Source organism: Ceratocystis lukuohia (genome assembly GCF_044167205.1).
Source record: "Ceratocystis lukuohia strain C4212 chromosome Unknown Supercontig8_pilon, whole genome shotgun sequence".
Classification (NCBI taxonomy): domain Eukaryota; kingdom Fungi; phylum Ascomycota; class Sordariomycetes; order Microascales; family Ceratocystidaceae; genus Ceratocystis; species Ceratocystis lukuohia.
In genome coordinates, this window is record NW_027263527.1 from 969,349 (window position 1) to 982,230 (window position 12,882).

The following is a 12,882-nucleotide window of genomic DNA, read 5'->3' on the forward strand; positions in this document are numbered from 1 at the left end:
TCAGTATTATTTGTTTTGGGGCACGATTAGGAAGTGACACAGCATGTCTGTCTGATGGCTTCCCCTTTTTTGTTCTTTTCTTGCTATTCTCTTATCCCACCCCATTGTCTTGTTCTTGTGGACAGGCGATTTGCTTATTCTACCTGTTCAGAAGAAGATATGGATTATTAATAATGGTACCTCTTTGTAAAGGGAGCTTCTCGTATTTACTTTGGGGTTTTAGTTTTCAAGCCCATGGATTGGGACTCAGTACCAAGACAAATCATATTTTTATCAAGAATTAAGATGAGTGCCTGTTTATGTTGACCATGCTAATAGTATCTTGCTATGTTATCTAAAGTTACTTGCCGTACGGATATAATAAATAAACAGGGGGGAGGGGTCTCAAGACTAGAACTTGCTGAATGTTGCTCCTGATGTCATGTCATGCCATGCCATGCCATGTTCGTGTAAGTGGTGTAAGTGGATGTGGGATTGTGTTCCTGGATCTGGGAGAAGAGGACAAGGAAGAAGAGGGAAAGCTGTTGATTTGGTTTACTAACCCTAACACTAGGAAGAGCAGAACAGTGTCACATGACTATAGAAGACACAATTAATACGTGATGAGGGTTAATAAGTACTGTTGATAGACAGCAAAAAAAAATGGCAAAAGAGAGGAAGCTTTGGATCCTTAGAAAAGAGAGTGTATGCGGCAAAATACATTGTCAGTTTGGGTCTGTTCAGACTGAGGGGCTTAAAGATGAAGCCAGGGCCAAGGGCGTGAATATTAACCAAGGGGAACATTGAGGTTGCGAGGGTTAGCTTCAGGGACAGGTCGCGACGGAGGATTATAAGAGCATCTAATCGCAATTGAGGACAGAACGAAAAAAACGCCATCTCAAAGCTGACGAGTTTCTTGTTGAGCAATTCATTTTGATTTTACTAGAGCTCCATCATATTATTATATTGTTGTGATTTTGGTGGTTCATCTTTTGGGCTATGCTCCACATCCCTAATTTCCAAGGGCAAACAAGGCAGCCAACCAGCCAACCAGCGGTAGTATAGCGCAACAAGCGGGCTAGAAGCAGGAAGAACAAGAGGAGAAGACAACAAGAAACTAAACAGCGCCTGGCTTGGTCTGGCCTTGGCCTAGCCTTGTCCAACCCGCTCAATTTTGGCTCATAGATTTTTTCCCTCTGGCTTTTCTCTCCCTCTTTTTTTTTGCTTCCTCGCGTGTCGCGACGCAAGAAAAAAAACGAATTTCTAGGTCTTTTTTTGTCTTTTTTTTTTTTGGCCATTTTGTAATTGAATTAACCAACGCCAATTTTAATTCTTTTTTATTTTTCGTTGCTGTGAAGAAAAGGAAAAAACTGACAACAATTTCCAAGGCTGGAGGTAACAAAGTCATATCAAGCAAGGCAAGGCTTTGTATGCGCGTTCTTTTTATTCTTTTTTTGTTGATATTTGAATCACCGAGATCTCGCATCGATCCGATCTAGACAACAAGACTGATCATTGTCCTGCGAAATAAGGGCGGCCACAGCCGGCGAGTCTCGACACCAGCTACCAACCTAGCGACGCTAGCTATACCCGTCTATCCAGCAAGCCAGCCATCGCCCACTGTCACAATAACTATTGCTGTTCCTGTGTTATCCTGTGCTGCTCCGGGGCAGGAAAAAGATACCCGTTTCCCCTCTCTTCTCTCCCTCTCTGTTGTCTTCAGTCTGCCCGTCATGGCTCAGTCTGCAATTCCCTATCCCAATGGGATGAACCCCGTGCCTGTCTCTGTCTCTCAGATCGCCCCAGACAACAACACCATGCATATCCCCATCGATTCGGCCTTGTCTGCCTCCGTCATGATACCCGGCAAGCGAAAACGTGATGATCACGATCCTGCCACCATCGATACCGCGACAGCCTCTGATGGCTCTAATGCAAACACCATGGCGGCGACAACTGGTATGGGCGCCCCTAATACAGCCGCTGCGCGCACCACCACCGACAAGGCTGAATTTATTGATGCGTGCTTCCAGTTAATCAAAAAGTATGTCTTGAACATTGAACGCGCTTTCTTCCTCTATTCATCCTTCCTTGCCCTGCATATCTCTATACGCGCTCTCCACTCATTCGTCATCCTCAATAACTAATATTTCTATCATCTCTTCCAGACACGATGCGTTGAATCTCCTTCAAAATCCAATTCACGTCGCCTCCGACTATGCTCCCTCCGACGAGCCTGCCCTTAAACGCCAAAAGTCAGAGGCTCCAGGTATCCCTAGTGCCTCGGTTTCCGACAAAATGGCCCGTCAGGAATACATGTCTCTTGAGGAATTGACCGAAGATGTCTGCACCATTGTTAATACTCGCATCAAAGACCTTGAAGCCTCCATGGCCCACGAGGCCTCATCAGAAAAGCGCAAGGCCATACATCAGGCTTATCGGCTGAGAGAAGAGACCGTGGCTATCTTGCATCGCGAATACGCTTACCCCTACGTGCCTCGCCTTGATGCCCCGAAACTTGTCGCATCTTCTAAGGCCCGCACTATTCTCTCTGTCTCCACGGATGCGCCTCAACGCCAGCTGTTCTCCAGCTTATCCAAAGATCCCGACTTCGAATTTGACGACCAGCTGTTACCCGAGAATTTCCGCAAGCTAGGCCTGCCTGATGGCCTCTCGGCTTCGCAAATCCACTATGCCAGTAGAGTCATGGAAGATCGCAGACCAGGAACCATTGGCGATGTTTTTCCGCGGTCTAAAAAGTTTATCCCATTGCCCATGCCGCAAAAGATTACACCTGCTCGCGGCAATGTTCTTGTGCCTCAAATGCCGGACGCCTTTGAGGGTGCGCCTTATGTTTCAAATTACTACTTTATCCAGAACCTTCCGACCGGCCACTTTCTCAATTACTCCAATACCGGACCATCACTGGCTGTTACGCCTGAGCTTCAAAAGAGCTCTAATCCTGAAGATCCGTCGGTGGCTGAGATGGAAACTATGTTCCGTAGTGCATTCTCTAGTTTTGCGCCGTGCAGAGATGACTCGACTGCCCTTGTGCCTTCGTCGTTTGTTGGCCGCATGTGGTGGAACCGTGTTGGCTGCGATGAGTTCAACAACATGGTCGATTCCTATCTTGAAGGGGACAAGAAGGCAGAGTCTGAGGACCATCCGATGTCTGATGACATTGACTTGTCTGTAATTGACAAGGCCCTAGAAAACTGGGACGAGAAAATGCTCGACCCGTCGCTTGAAGACATCATGAAGCCTAAGAAAAAGGACCCCAAGGAGCAGGAAGTTGAGGAACTTCTTGAGGAGGTATCCGATCTTATTCTTACCCTCGCTTCCTACCAGAGACTGCGCAACTCTGCAGCCCCCAAGAATCCTGCCGAGGCCCAGGCTCCCGACGCCCTAACTATTGCCGAATCGGCTGTGCCTACCGAAGCTGAAGCTCACACCTACGAAGCCCTTAAAGCTCAGCTCTCACTCATTATCAGTATGCTCCCCCCATATGCTGTTTCCAAGCTCAAGGGCGATCAGCTGGAGGATCTGATGATTAGCACGAAGATTGTTGTGCCTAGCGAGACGGTTAAGGGGACTATGGAAGAGGACGAGGCCGGCATTCGTCAACGACAGATTCAAGCTCAGGCCCTTGTCCAGGCACAACAAGCCCAGGCTCAAGCACAAGCTCAGGCCCAAGCTCAGGCTCAAGCACAGGCGCAAGCCCAGGCCCAGTCCATGCCCTCTCAGAGCGTGTCCACTCCGTCAAGGCCCTCCGGTCAGCGTGGAAGCGTCACCTTTCCAAGCCAGTATTCTATCCCACAGTCACAGTACTCGACTCCACGCGGTGGCTCTGTCTCTGGCCAGCAGATGCAATATTATGGTGGCCGTCCACCAACTACCCAGCAAACTCCTGTGCCCGTTCCGCGACAAGGCTCTGTTCAGCATATTCCATCGCCTGTTCCTCAGCACCGCTCGGCTACCATGTCTCCGGTGCCACCACAACAGGCTCAGCAGATGCCTCAGGCCTACCGTCAGCAGCCACAGCCCCAAGCATTTTCACCCTATGCAAACCAGCTCGCTAAGACCCAGACGCCCTACGGCCACCAGGCTATGCCACAGTTTGCCAATGCCGGGCCCCGGCCACCTCAACAACCCCCTGCCGGATACTCAGCTGACAGCCCCAATGCTCGCTTTCGCCAGCCGTCCTTTTCACAGCCTGGATTTCACCCGCAGCAACAAGTACCCCCATCGCAACAACAGCAACCGCAGCCACAGCCACAGCAACAGTATTACCCTAACGGAGTAGCTCCTCCACGCACTGCATCGCCACAGATTCCCCCTGGTCACGCACAGCCACCGCCACAGTATGCACCGAATCAGTATGCTACGCAGCAGCAACAGCAACAGCGTTTTGCCCCCACTCCCGGAGCGCCCAATATGCCTCCTGCCTCGCCTCAGACTACACGCCAGTACATGATGCAGCAGCCCTCGCAGCAGCCTCACCCCCATCCGCATCACCAGCGTCCTGGCCCTGGTCCAGGCATCAGTTCTGTTCCCTCTCCCTCGCCGGGCCCAGCCCCTAGCACGCCGAGTAGCATTGGAAGTGGACAAGGATCCAACGGCGTATACCATGGCCTTCCGCCCGACGCAGCTCAGGCGCAACAGCATCGCATGTACGATCAGACAAAGGCGCGAATGGCCATAACTGCTTCGACTGCTGGCACAAACGTGCCCACGCCACAAAGCATATCACAAATGCAACAACAACCGGCTAAGCATGCACAGACACTACCACAAACCCCCGGGTCGGGCCTGGGTCAGACACATGGTATGCCACCACGTGCAGTAGCAAACGGGTCGGCCCCGGTGATACCACACAAAGTTACGCCAGTCCCGGTCCCAATGATTCCGGGACAAGGGCCTAAGTCATGAAGAGAGAGCGGTGGGTTAAGAAGTTGAGGAGTTGGAAAACGGACGGTGGACGAGGGATGGGAGTAAGGAGCGGTGTGGTATTCCAGAAGAGGTAGTATGTGTGTTATTTGGCTTGGGTTCTTTTCCTTTCTTTTCTAGATGCACGTGGACGAGATGTGGATAGGATTTAACTGGCTGAGAGATTAGGGTGAAAGGCGTTAAGTGAGTTGAGTATACTTGGGCTTATTTTCTTTTCCTTTTCCCCTATGTTCTCCTACTCTTCTTTCTGTTTCTTGTTTTTCCTTTTGATTTTTCTTGCTTCTTGGGTGTATCGCGAGTTTTCTTCTAGATGTCTACCTTTTAGCATCTTGCGTTTCCCGTTTTTATCTTGTTTTAGTCTAGTCCTGTCGCATACTCTCTTGGTCTTGTTTTCTGTTTCACTATCAGATCAGCCAGGCTCATCCCGAGTGCGACCTGGCTTCGTGGCCGTGCCGATCGTAAGGTCTTTTCGTTCTTGATCCATGTTTATCTTTTTCGTCTGCCTCGTATTGATTTGAGTTTATTATTTATTTGTCTGACTTCTCTTCATGTGTTTTTCCTTTTCTTGGCGCCGTGCTTTTGAGTGGCAGGCCTGTATTCTATTCGCTCTACATTACCAACGGGAACGGAAAGACTGCGTTCTTGCATAAAGAAATGGACAGAGTGAGGACAAGGTATATATTAGAACAATAATCAATGCTACAATTGGTTGCAAAATATAAGTTTCGTTTACGCATTAGGATAAAATATACACAGGGCTACGATAATGTTGCCTTTTGACCTACAACTCAGCCTTTACTTTGCTTTCTCCTCCGCCGGCTCAACCGGCCGCACCGGCATCCGGGTCACGGGGTCGATCGGAATTCCCTGTGAAATGGCCAGTCGCTCAATCTTTTGCCTGCTCTCTTCACGGATCTCAGCCACAATGCGCCGCGTTTCGAAGATGACCTCGACCGTGATTAGCAAGATGATAATCCACTCCAGACGTGTGCTCTCCTGTTCAGTGCCCATGGTGCGGATGGTGCCGATAATTTCCTGGGCGTAGTCTAACCGCTGGTTGAGAATCTCGATGCGCACACTAATGTCCAACGCCTCGCTGACCTGCTCAAAATAGCGCTCTAGGCCTAGCTCGGCACGGCTGTCCCAGAAAAGGTCGGGGATGGGGTCAGTTAGCTCGGAGTGGTGGTTGAGACGTGCACGCAAGATCAACAGATCCTTGGAAAGCTGCAGGATCATGCGTTGGCTAGAGCGTAGCCGGCTTGGGCTGTCGAGCGGCAGATTGGTAAAATCATTGGTGCTCTCGCCGTATTTGCCCATTTTGTTTTCAAGCACGGCTAGGCGTGTGCTGCGCGCAAGAGCCGAAGAGAAGGCAACTTTGGCTAGCGTTATGTTTTGTGCAGCGGTTGAGGCATCAGCGACACCCTCTGGAGCGGAGGGCGGCTTAGTACCAAGAGTTATTAGGTCGCCCTTGAGCCGGCTATTCTCGCGGGCGCTGTCTTCGACAAAATCGAGGTCTTCAACTTCTCGCTCCGAGATAGGGTGAGTGCCAATTGAGGCCTTGAGTAGCTCAGCTGTTAGAGGCTTTAGGTCGACACCCCATGTGACTATGGTGCCTGAGCGAAAGACAAAAACATCGTCACCTTCAGCGGTTTGAGCATGGATGACTTCATTGGGAGAAAGTCCTGTGGCATGTGGGTCAATGGCGTAGTTTTCCTTGGCCTTCAAAAGGCGGAGGGCTGTTGGCATGGTAAAGCTTTCGCTCATGCAAATGGCAGTAATCAACTTGGAAGCTGGACGGCCATCTTTGGGACTATTATTGGTAGAAGGAACACCAGCGCGACGAAGTGCTGCAAGCTTGGCACCAACGGCAGGCAGGACATTGCGTTTCACTGCGCTTGCCTTGGGCGACTTTGAAGTTATCGGGGCCGAGGGTGGGATTGGCACATTTTGACCATGTGCAATGGTGCGGGAAAATAGACGAGCTTGGTGAGATGGAGGGAAGTAAAGGGGTATTCGAAGTCGTCTGGAGCAAGCTGTGAATGTGGAAAACATGGCCAAACTGCTCAAAGAGTTACTTGGGCGAATGCTGGAGAACAAGGATCTGTTATAGAGGAGGCGGGGGGGGAGGGCACAAGAGCCAAGAGCAGGTTTGGGTTCACGAGGTTGTATCACACCAAGAGTGATAGAAAGAGACACAGATATCCATTACTTAGAGCAAAAGGGTAATAGCCTGCCTGGAAGCAAACAAAAATGGCCTTTGGATAGACTCAACGAGTTTGTAGTTGGGTGTGCCTGGCTAGCTAAATGCTTATGATAGTAGCAAAAAAAAAGGACTGGGACTAAAAGACGGAGCGATTGATTGGTTCGTCTTATCGTATCATCACGTGATGTGGGGCATATGGAGTATAGAGCCACTTTTAAGCGGTGGTTAGCGCAGGAGCTTCAACGACATCTCTTAAATTGATGAGAGGGGCAAGGAAAAGACGCGAATTTACTGGGAATAATTGATCAACTTGGGTGATTTGTGCTGCGTGGTATTTCGCCCTTCCAGTATTTCCTTTGTTTCGCGCCTTTTCCTTTTTACTTCTGCAGCATCCGCTGGAAAATGCGCGCGAATGCTGCGGCCACTGCTTAGAGCTGGCAGCTCGAGCTTCCAAAGCCTTCCTAGGAGGTCTCTTGGAAGCCACTCATGTTTGAAGGTATGGTTGTTGAGGCTTGTAGTATGGCTGCTTCCTATTAGTTTTTGGGTTTTGACTACTGGGTATTTTACTGACATCAAATCACAGGGTCGTTTTAGCACTCCCCAATTAAGATCACATGCCTCATCATCTCCTGCCTTGGATGGCGACAATGGCCATACAAGTCGGCCAGTCGCTGGCCGCAGTCTGCCACACTTAGATTGCAACGCCGCAAATGCTATCGATCCTTTACTTCTCGAAGACAAAGATATATGGGAGTTAATACAAGGCGCCTTGAGAGCCCCAGAGTCCTCTTCCTCCCTGCCAGAGTTAGAGAACCCCCCACAGTCCTCATGCCCAGACCGGAATCAATCACCAGAAGAACCCGAGTTCGATTACGAAAAGTCGTGGTCACTCGACGATGGACTGCGTTTACTAGAGCGTGCTTTCGAGCCCGAAATTTCAAAAGATCCGCTTACAGCTGAGGAAAAGCACATACGTGAACCTACGCCTACGGCTCCTAAAGGGAAAGCCCACAAATTACGTTCCATATTCAACCCTGATAATCCAGGAGAGATCCCGGGAGGTCGGTCTGCTCTCGCACCACAGGATGCTTTAGAGTACATGAAGCGCTTTCGTCGGCACTTTGACCTCCCTGAATCGAATAGGGTCACACAGATCATTGCCACCTCCCCTGTACTTCACTATGAGCAGGCTACAGCTGTCGAGATGCTCCGATGCCTTTTCATTGAGCCTCGGTTTCCTGCGCCACATGAATACAGAACTCTTCAAAAGTCCCTTGATCGTCACGGCTACACCCTGGAAAATATTAAAGAGTGGGCGTGGATCCTTAGTGGGAATACAGAAGATGAGTGTGTTACACGCCTCTTTGACACAGGTAGAGGACATCCATTCTTTGTTCTTAATTCTCTTCTACAAACAAGTAATGATAGCTTTGTGCAACGGCAGTCTTTGTCCGGGCTAATTAAAGCAGTCGAGCGCTCATTTGTTAGGGATCCTCCGATCGCAAACACCCGCAATGCCGAGCGATACATCGCAAATGCTGCCATTCTTATGAAGTATATTTGCGCTCATTGTTGCAGAATATGGCCCTCTCTACTACCAATCTGTGCCACAATGTTTGTGGAGATGATGGAAAAAACACTACCGTCTATAATCAGCAACCCGGAAAAACTCTTCGTAGCACAGAGCGCCTTATTGAATAGTTCATTGCAGTCGTTTGCAAAGCTTTCGGATACAAGAGCTTACAAAAATTCCGTCTTTAACTGGCAAAGTCTGCGTATTCTTTTGGCATACTCTGACCGCCAACCCAAAAGCTTCATGCTTGACCGTAAGAGCTACGTTGCTGTAAGACTGGTTCTCCTGGCCTCTGAACATACGCCCCGTGAGCGTGATATTGCTGGTAGATTGCAAGATCTCTGGCCGCCGTACCCTGTACCACGTGACGGAATTGACGAGCAAGTGGCTCCTGAAGAGAACTACAGCCGCGTAGTCAAGCTGGGGATGATGGCTACCGAAGCTGGCTTTAGCAAAACTGATCTGGACCGCGAAATCGACACGCTTGGTGGTCTTGGGCCTGACATGACGCCAACTGCTCGACAGCGCGCAGTTCTCGGCAACACAAACTTTTCCAAGACTGCAAGAGAAGAGAATATTTGGGCCGCCAAGATCCGTTCAACCCGTAACGCAACTGAGGCATGGGCTGTGTTCAATGACCCGCCGACCCGCCGACTCACCCGGCCAACAGCCCGGATATATCATGCCTTATTCCGCAAGCTCGTTGCCCGCGAAAACACTGCCCCCCAAGTATCTCCCAGGCGACGGTCGTGAGCTGACACCTATCGTGATTCCTAACCTTACCCCATTTGAACGAGCACGTCTCACACCGCCGTCAGTTGAGCAACTATATGAGCAGATGAAACGAGATGGGACTGATGCCGATGAAGCGTGTCTTAGTCTGCTTGTCCAAGAAGCCGCTAGTGTTGCCGACGCTTGCAGATATCTTGAGGAAAGCACTTTGACAGATGCACAGTACGAGGCTGTAGCAGGGCCCATGCTGGCCGAAAATATTGAGACTCTACGGACTGTTCCTCGCCTGATTGTGTCGGGATTCATCAGAGTTCTGTGCAGGAAGCATGTCCGGAACCAGGTAGATGTTGAATTGTATCATCGCGCTACGTTCTACCGCATTCAGAAAGCTGTGTGGCTCGCTTGGGCCCGGTTTCCCGGCAGACATCCTTCTGGTGTCTCTGTCTGGCGCGATATCTGCACCGTCATGTCACGGTCGCCGACCCCGCGCTTGCACCCGAACATCTCAGAGGAAGCGAACATGGCAAAACTAGTACCACTGTTCTTCCGTGGCTTTTTCCACTTGGTAGATAGCTATGGCCGAGACTTGGAGAGTGCGGCTAATTTGTTTTCTATTATAGAGGCATACATGGTCCCTCATATCAACGCACATAAGAACTTCTCCCTAGAAAAGCCTCTGGCGGGTGTGATGTCGGTGTTTGCCATGGAGCAGCAGCCGCCCACACAATCCAACATCCCCTCAGCAAGAGAATATAGTCGTCTCAAATCGACTCTACTAGAGCAGCGGCAAGATTCCAGCTCTGCCGAAATGGCCTGGCTATTACGACGATTTTCTGGGTGCTTCTTTAATCGCATCCGCGATCCTGGCCCGCTTAGTCCCTCTTCACATGATAAAGTAGCTGCTAGCCAAGATGCCGATGACCACAGTATCGACGGTGAAATCCTACCTAGCATTTACACTGTACCCAGCGATGCCGTCCACCGGCTCATGCGTGCATGGGCCTTCACGGGCAACTTTGCTGGCATGGCACGACTGGTGCGTTGGATTGCGACTGAGTGGACCGAGGGGGATCTCGTGGACCATGAAAGTGCTAGTACACGCGAGCGTAACAGTATCCATAACGCACTATGTGCTTTTCGCCTTTTTGCTGAGCCCTTCCGACCAGCAAAGGAGGTACATGCTCTGCGTGACTTGATTGATAATCGTGCGGAGAAAGAGGATTGTGGCTTCAGTTGGCCCAGCGAGGTGGAGCGCGAGCTATATGGCCAGGGAGATTTACTAGGCCACGCACAACTGTTGAAGAACGTCCTAGATAGGATTCTTAAACAGCGTGGGATTGTAAGAAAGGTGCATGATTTGCCTGACTGGGAGGTGGACATGGAAGAGTGGTGGGAGAAGCCGGACTACATGTAAGGAGGGGTAGTTATATGCAATGCATACGTGCATAAAATGAGGGGAGGCCAATCATATGATTATATGTAGAACAAGGTGGATGCCTAGACACAGGTTTGTACAATAAGATGTAAGCTAGTAAAGGTGTACATATTTCAAAACGTCATTTGTATTTTTGTAGTTATCGCCGTCTATGTGTTGAACTGTTTAGAGTAGTAAGCGTCATCATAGCTAGTCAGACTAACACGAGAAGGAACGCTACGAAGCGAGCAGACAAAAGCCTGGATGAAGAGAAGAATAGATGTGATACGAAGGCTCGCACCCTCCTTAAACCACACCCCTGGTCTCTGGTTCGAGTCTGATGTGCCCTGTCAATTTCTTTGTCATGATTCCCGCAGCCCGGCTAAAGCGGATGGATGAGTTCGTACCCAGATCCCTCTGTCCGGATCTTACTATAGGAATCCTGCATATATCAGCCGGCTCGTTTCGTTCACCATGCCTATGGAGCTTCTAGCCTTGATTATTCTACGTCTACCTACTGTTATTTCGCAGAAATGCGACGACTCTGAATTTGAATTTGAATTTGAATTTATTTAACGTCTACTGGAATCACTAAGATCAAACGACGCCGGATTGGTTACCGGACAGAATTAACCCTCTGCAGGGCTGACCACAGGTTTTGGGCGAGAGAAGCTCGTATGCTCCCAAGCAAGCTTGTTACTCGTCTTCCACCTGTAGTCGTCAGAGACAAAAGAAAAAAAAAAAAAAAAAAAGGAAATCCCCAGATATACCCTAAGCGCAGAAGTAGTGGGGCTAACCCCAACTTCCCCACAAACATTCGTTCCTCTGAAAAACCTGCCACGCTTCCTGAAGTCGTGAAAATCACGAGAGCAAGACGGCGACGTCCAGTGCAGCCTGGGAAAACCCCCCAAAGAGAGAAAAAACCAAACTGTGTGAGCATCCGAGGGCTCGTGATATATCCTTCCACTTTTCTGGTGGCCGCTGCCTTGCGCGTGTGGATGAGGCGCCAGACAGCCCCCTTTCTAGTGACATGCCACAGTCACCAGTCTATCCGAGGACAGAGGAGCGCAAGAAAGAAAACAAAACAAAAGAAAAAAAAAAGGTGCGGACTGTGTGAACTCTCAAAATTCAGTCCTGAGCGTGAAGGTGAACTCCTTGAGTTGGAGTGGTGTTGCGGCGATGAGGAGTTGGCGATCGCGAAAGTTGTCGTGAAAAAGGGGGCGAGTCGACGACGAGGTTATCCTCAAAGTTGGGTAAGTGCGGCCTCAAGGCTCCACAGCTCATTGTCAAGATCCATGACAGAGTCAAAGAAGAAGAAAAGAATGAAAGACGCTTATCAGTGTCATAGACGTCGTCCTCCAGCAGCCCGGAAGAAGGGGAGGCACCAGACCTCAAAGGTACCCCCCGGAGGGTTGTAAGAGGGAGAGTTGGCCCATCTCTCTACTTCCGAACAAGTCCGAGAAACCGAGAAGAGTTTAAGTAAGCCATCTTCATCGTAATCACCGTCGCGTAATTGGTCAACTCTCCCTCCTACAACCCTCGGGGGGTACCTTTGAGGTCTGGCACCTCCCCTTTTTTCAGGTTTCTGGTGGAAAACGTTTATGACACCGATAACCGTTTTTTCATTCTTTATTATTTTATGGCAAATGAGCTGTGATGCCTTGAGGCCGCACTTACCCAACCTTGAGGTTAACCTCGTCGTCGATCCACCCCCTTTTCCACGACACCTTTTTCGCGATCGTCAACACCTCATCGCCGCAACACCAATCCACCTCAAGGAACACACCATCACACACTCAGGACTAAACTTTGAGAGTTCACACAGTCCAAAATATTTCCTATGTTTTTTCCTTTTGTTTTTGTTCTTTCTTGCGGTCCCGTCTGACGACGGACTGGTGACTTTCGGGTCAGGTCACCAGAAAGGGGACTGCCTCGAGGTCACATCCACACCAAACAGGCAGCGCATCGAAGAAGCGGAAGGACTAACCATGAGCCCCGGATGCTCACACAGTCTGGATTTTAGACAAAATTTAT

The 12,882-nt window shown here is 49.8% G+C and overlaps 3 protein-coding genes across 3 annotated transcripts; 2 read left to right on the top strand and 1 right to left on the bottom strand.

The window, feature by feature from the left end:
• Positions 1 to 1,712: 1,712 nt before the first annotated feature.
• Positions 1,713 to 4,908, top strand: HOO65_080242 (uncharacterized protein; the record flags this gene model as incomplete). Its single annotated transcript, XM_071004135.1, has 2 exons — positions 1,713 to 2,023; positions 2,148 to 4,908. 2 exons carry the CDS (start codon positions 1,713 to 1,715, stop codon positions 4,906 to 4,908), a joined length of 3,072 nt encoding a protein of 1,023 aa, XP_070856472.1.
• Positions 4,909 to 5,721: 813 nt separating this feature from the next.
• Positions 5,722 to 6,978, bottom strand: HOO65_080243 (MIOREX complex component 10; the record flags this gene model as incomplete). Its single annotated transcript, XM_071001517.1, has 1 exon — positions 5,722 to 6,978. One exon carries the CDS (start codon positions 6,976 to 6,978, stop codon positions 5,722 to 5,724), a length of 1,257 nt encoding a protein of 418 aa, XP_070856473.1.
• Positions 6,979 to 7,615: 637 nt separating this feature from the next.
• On the top strand, positions 7,616 to 10,848 carry HOO65_080244 (prefoldin subunit; the record flags this gene model as incomplete). Its single annotated transcript, XM_071004134.1, has 4 exons — positions 7,616 to 7,625; positions 7,825 to 8,683; positions 8,900 to 9,329; positions 9,373 to 10,848. 4 exons carry the CDS (start codon positions 7,616 to 7,618, stop codon positions 10,846 to 10,848), a joined length of 2,775 nt encoding a protein of 924 aa, XP_070856474.1.
• Positions 10,849 to 12,882: the final 2,034 nt, after the last annotated feature.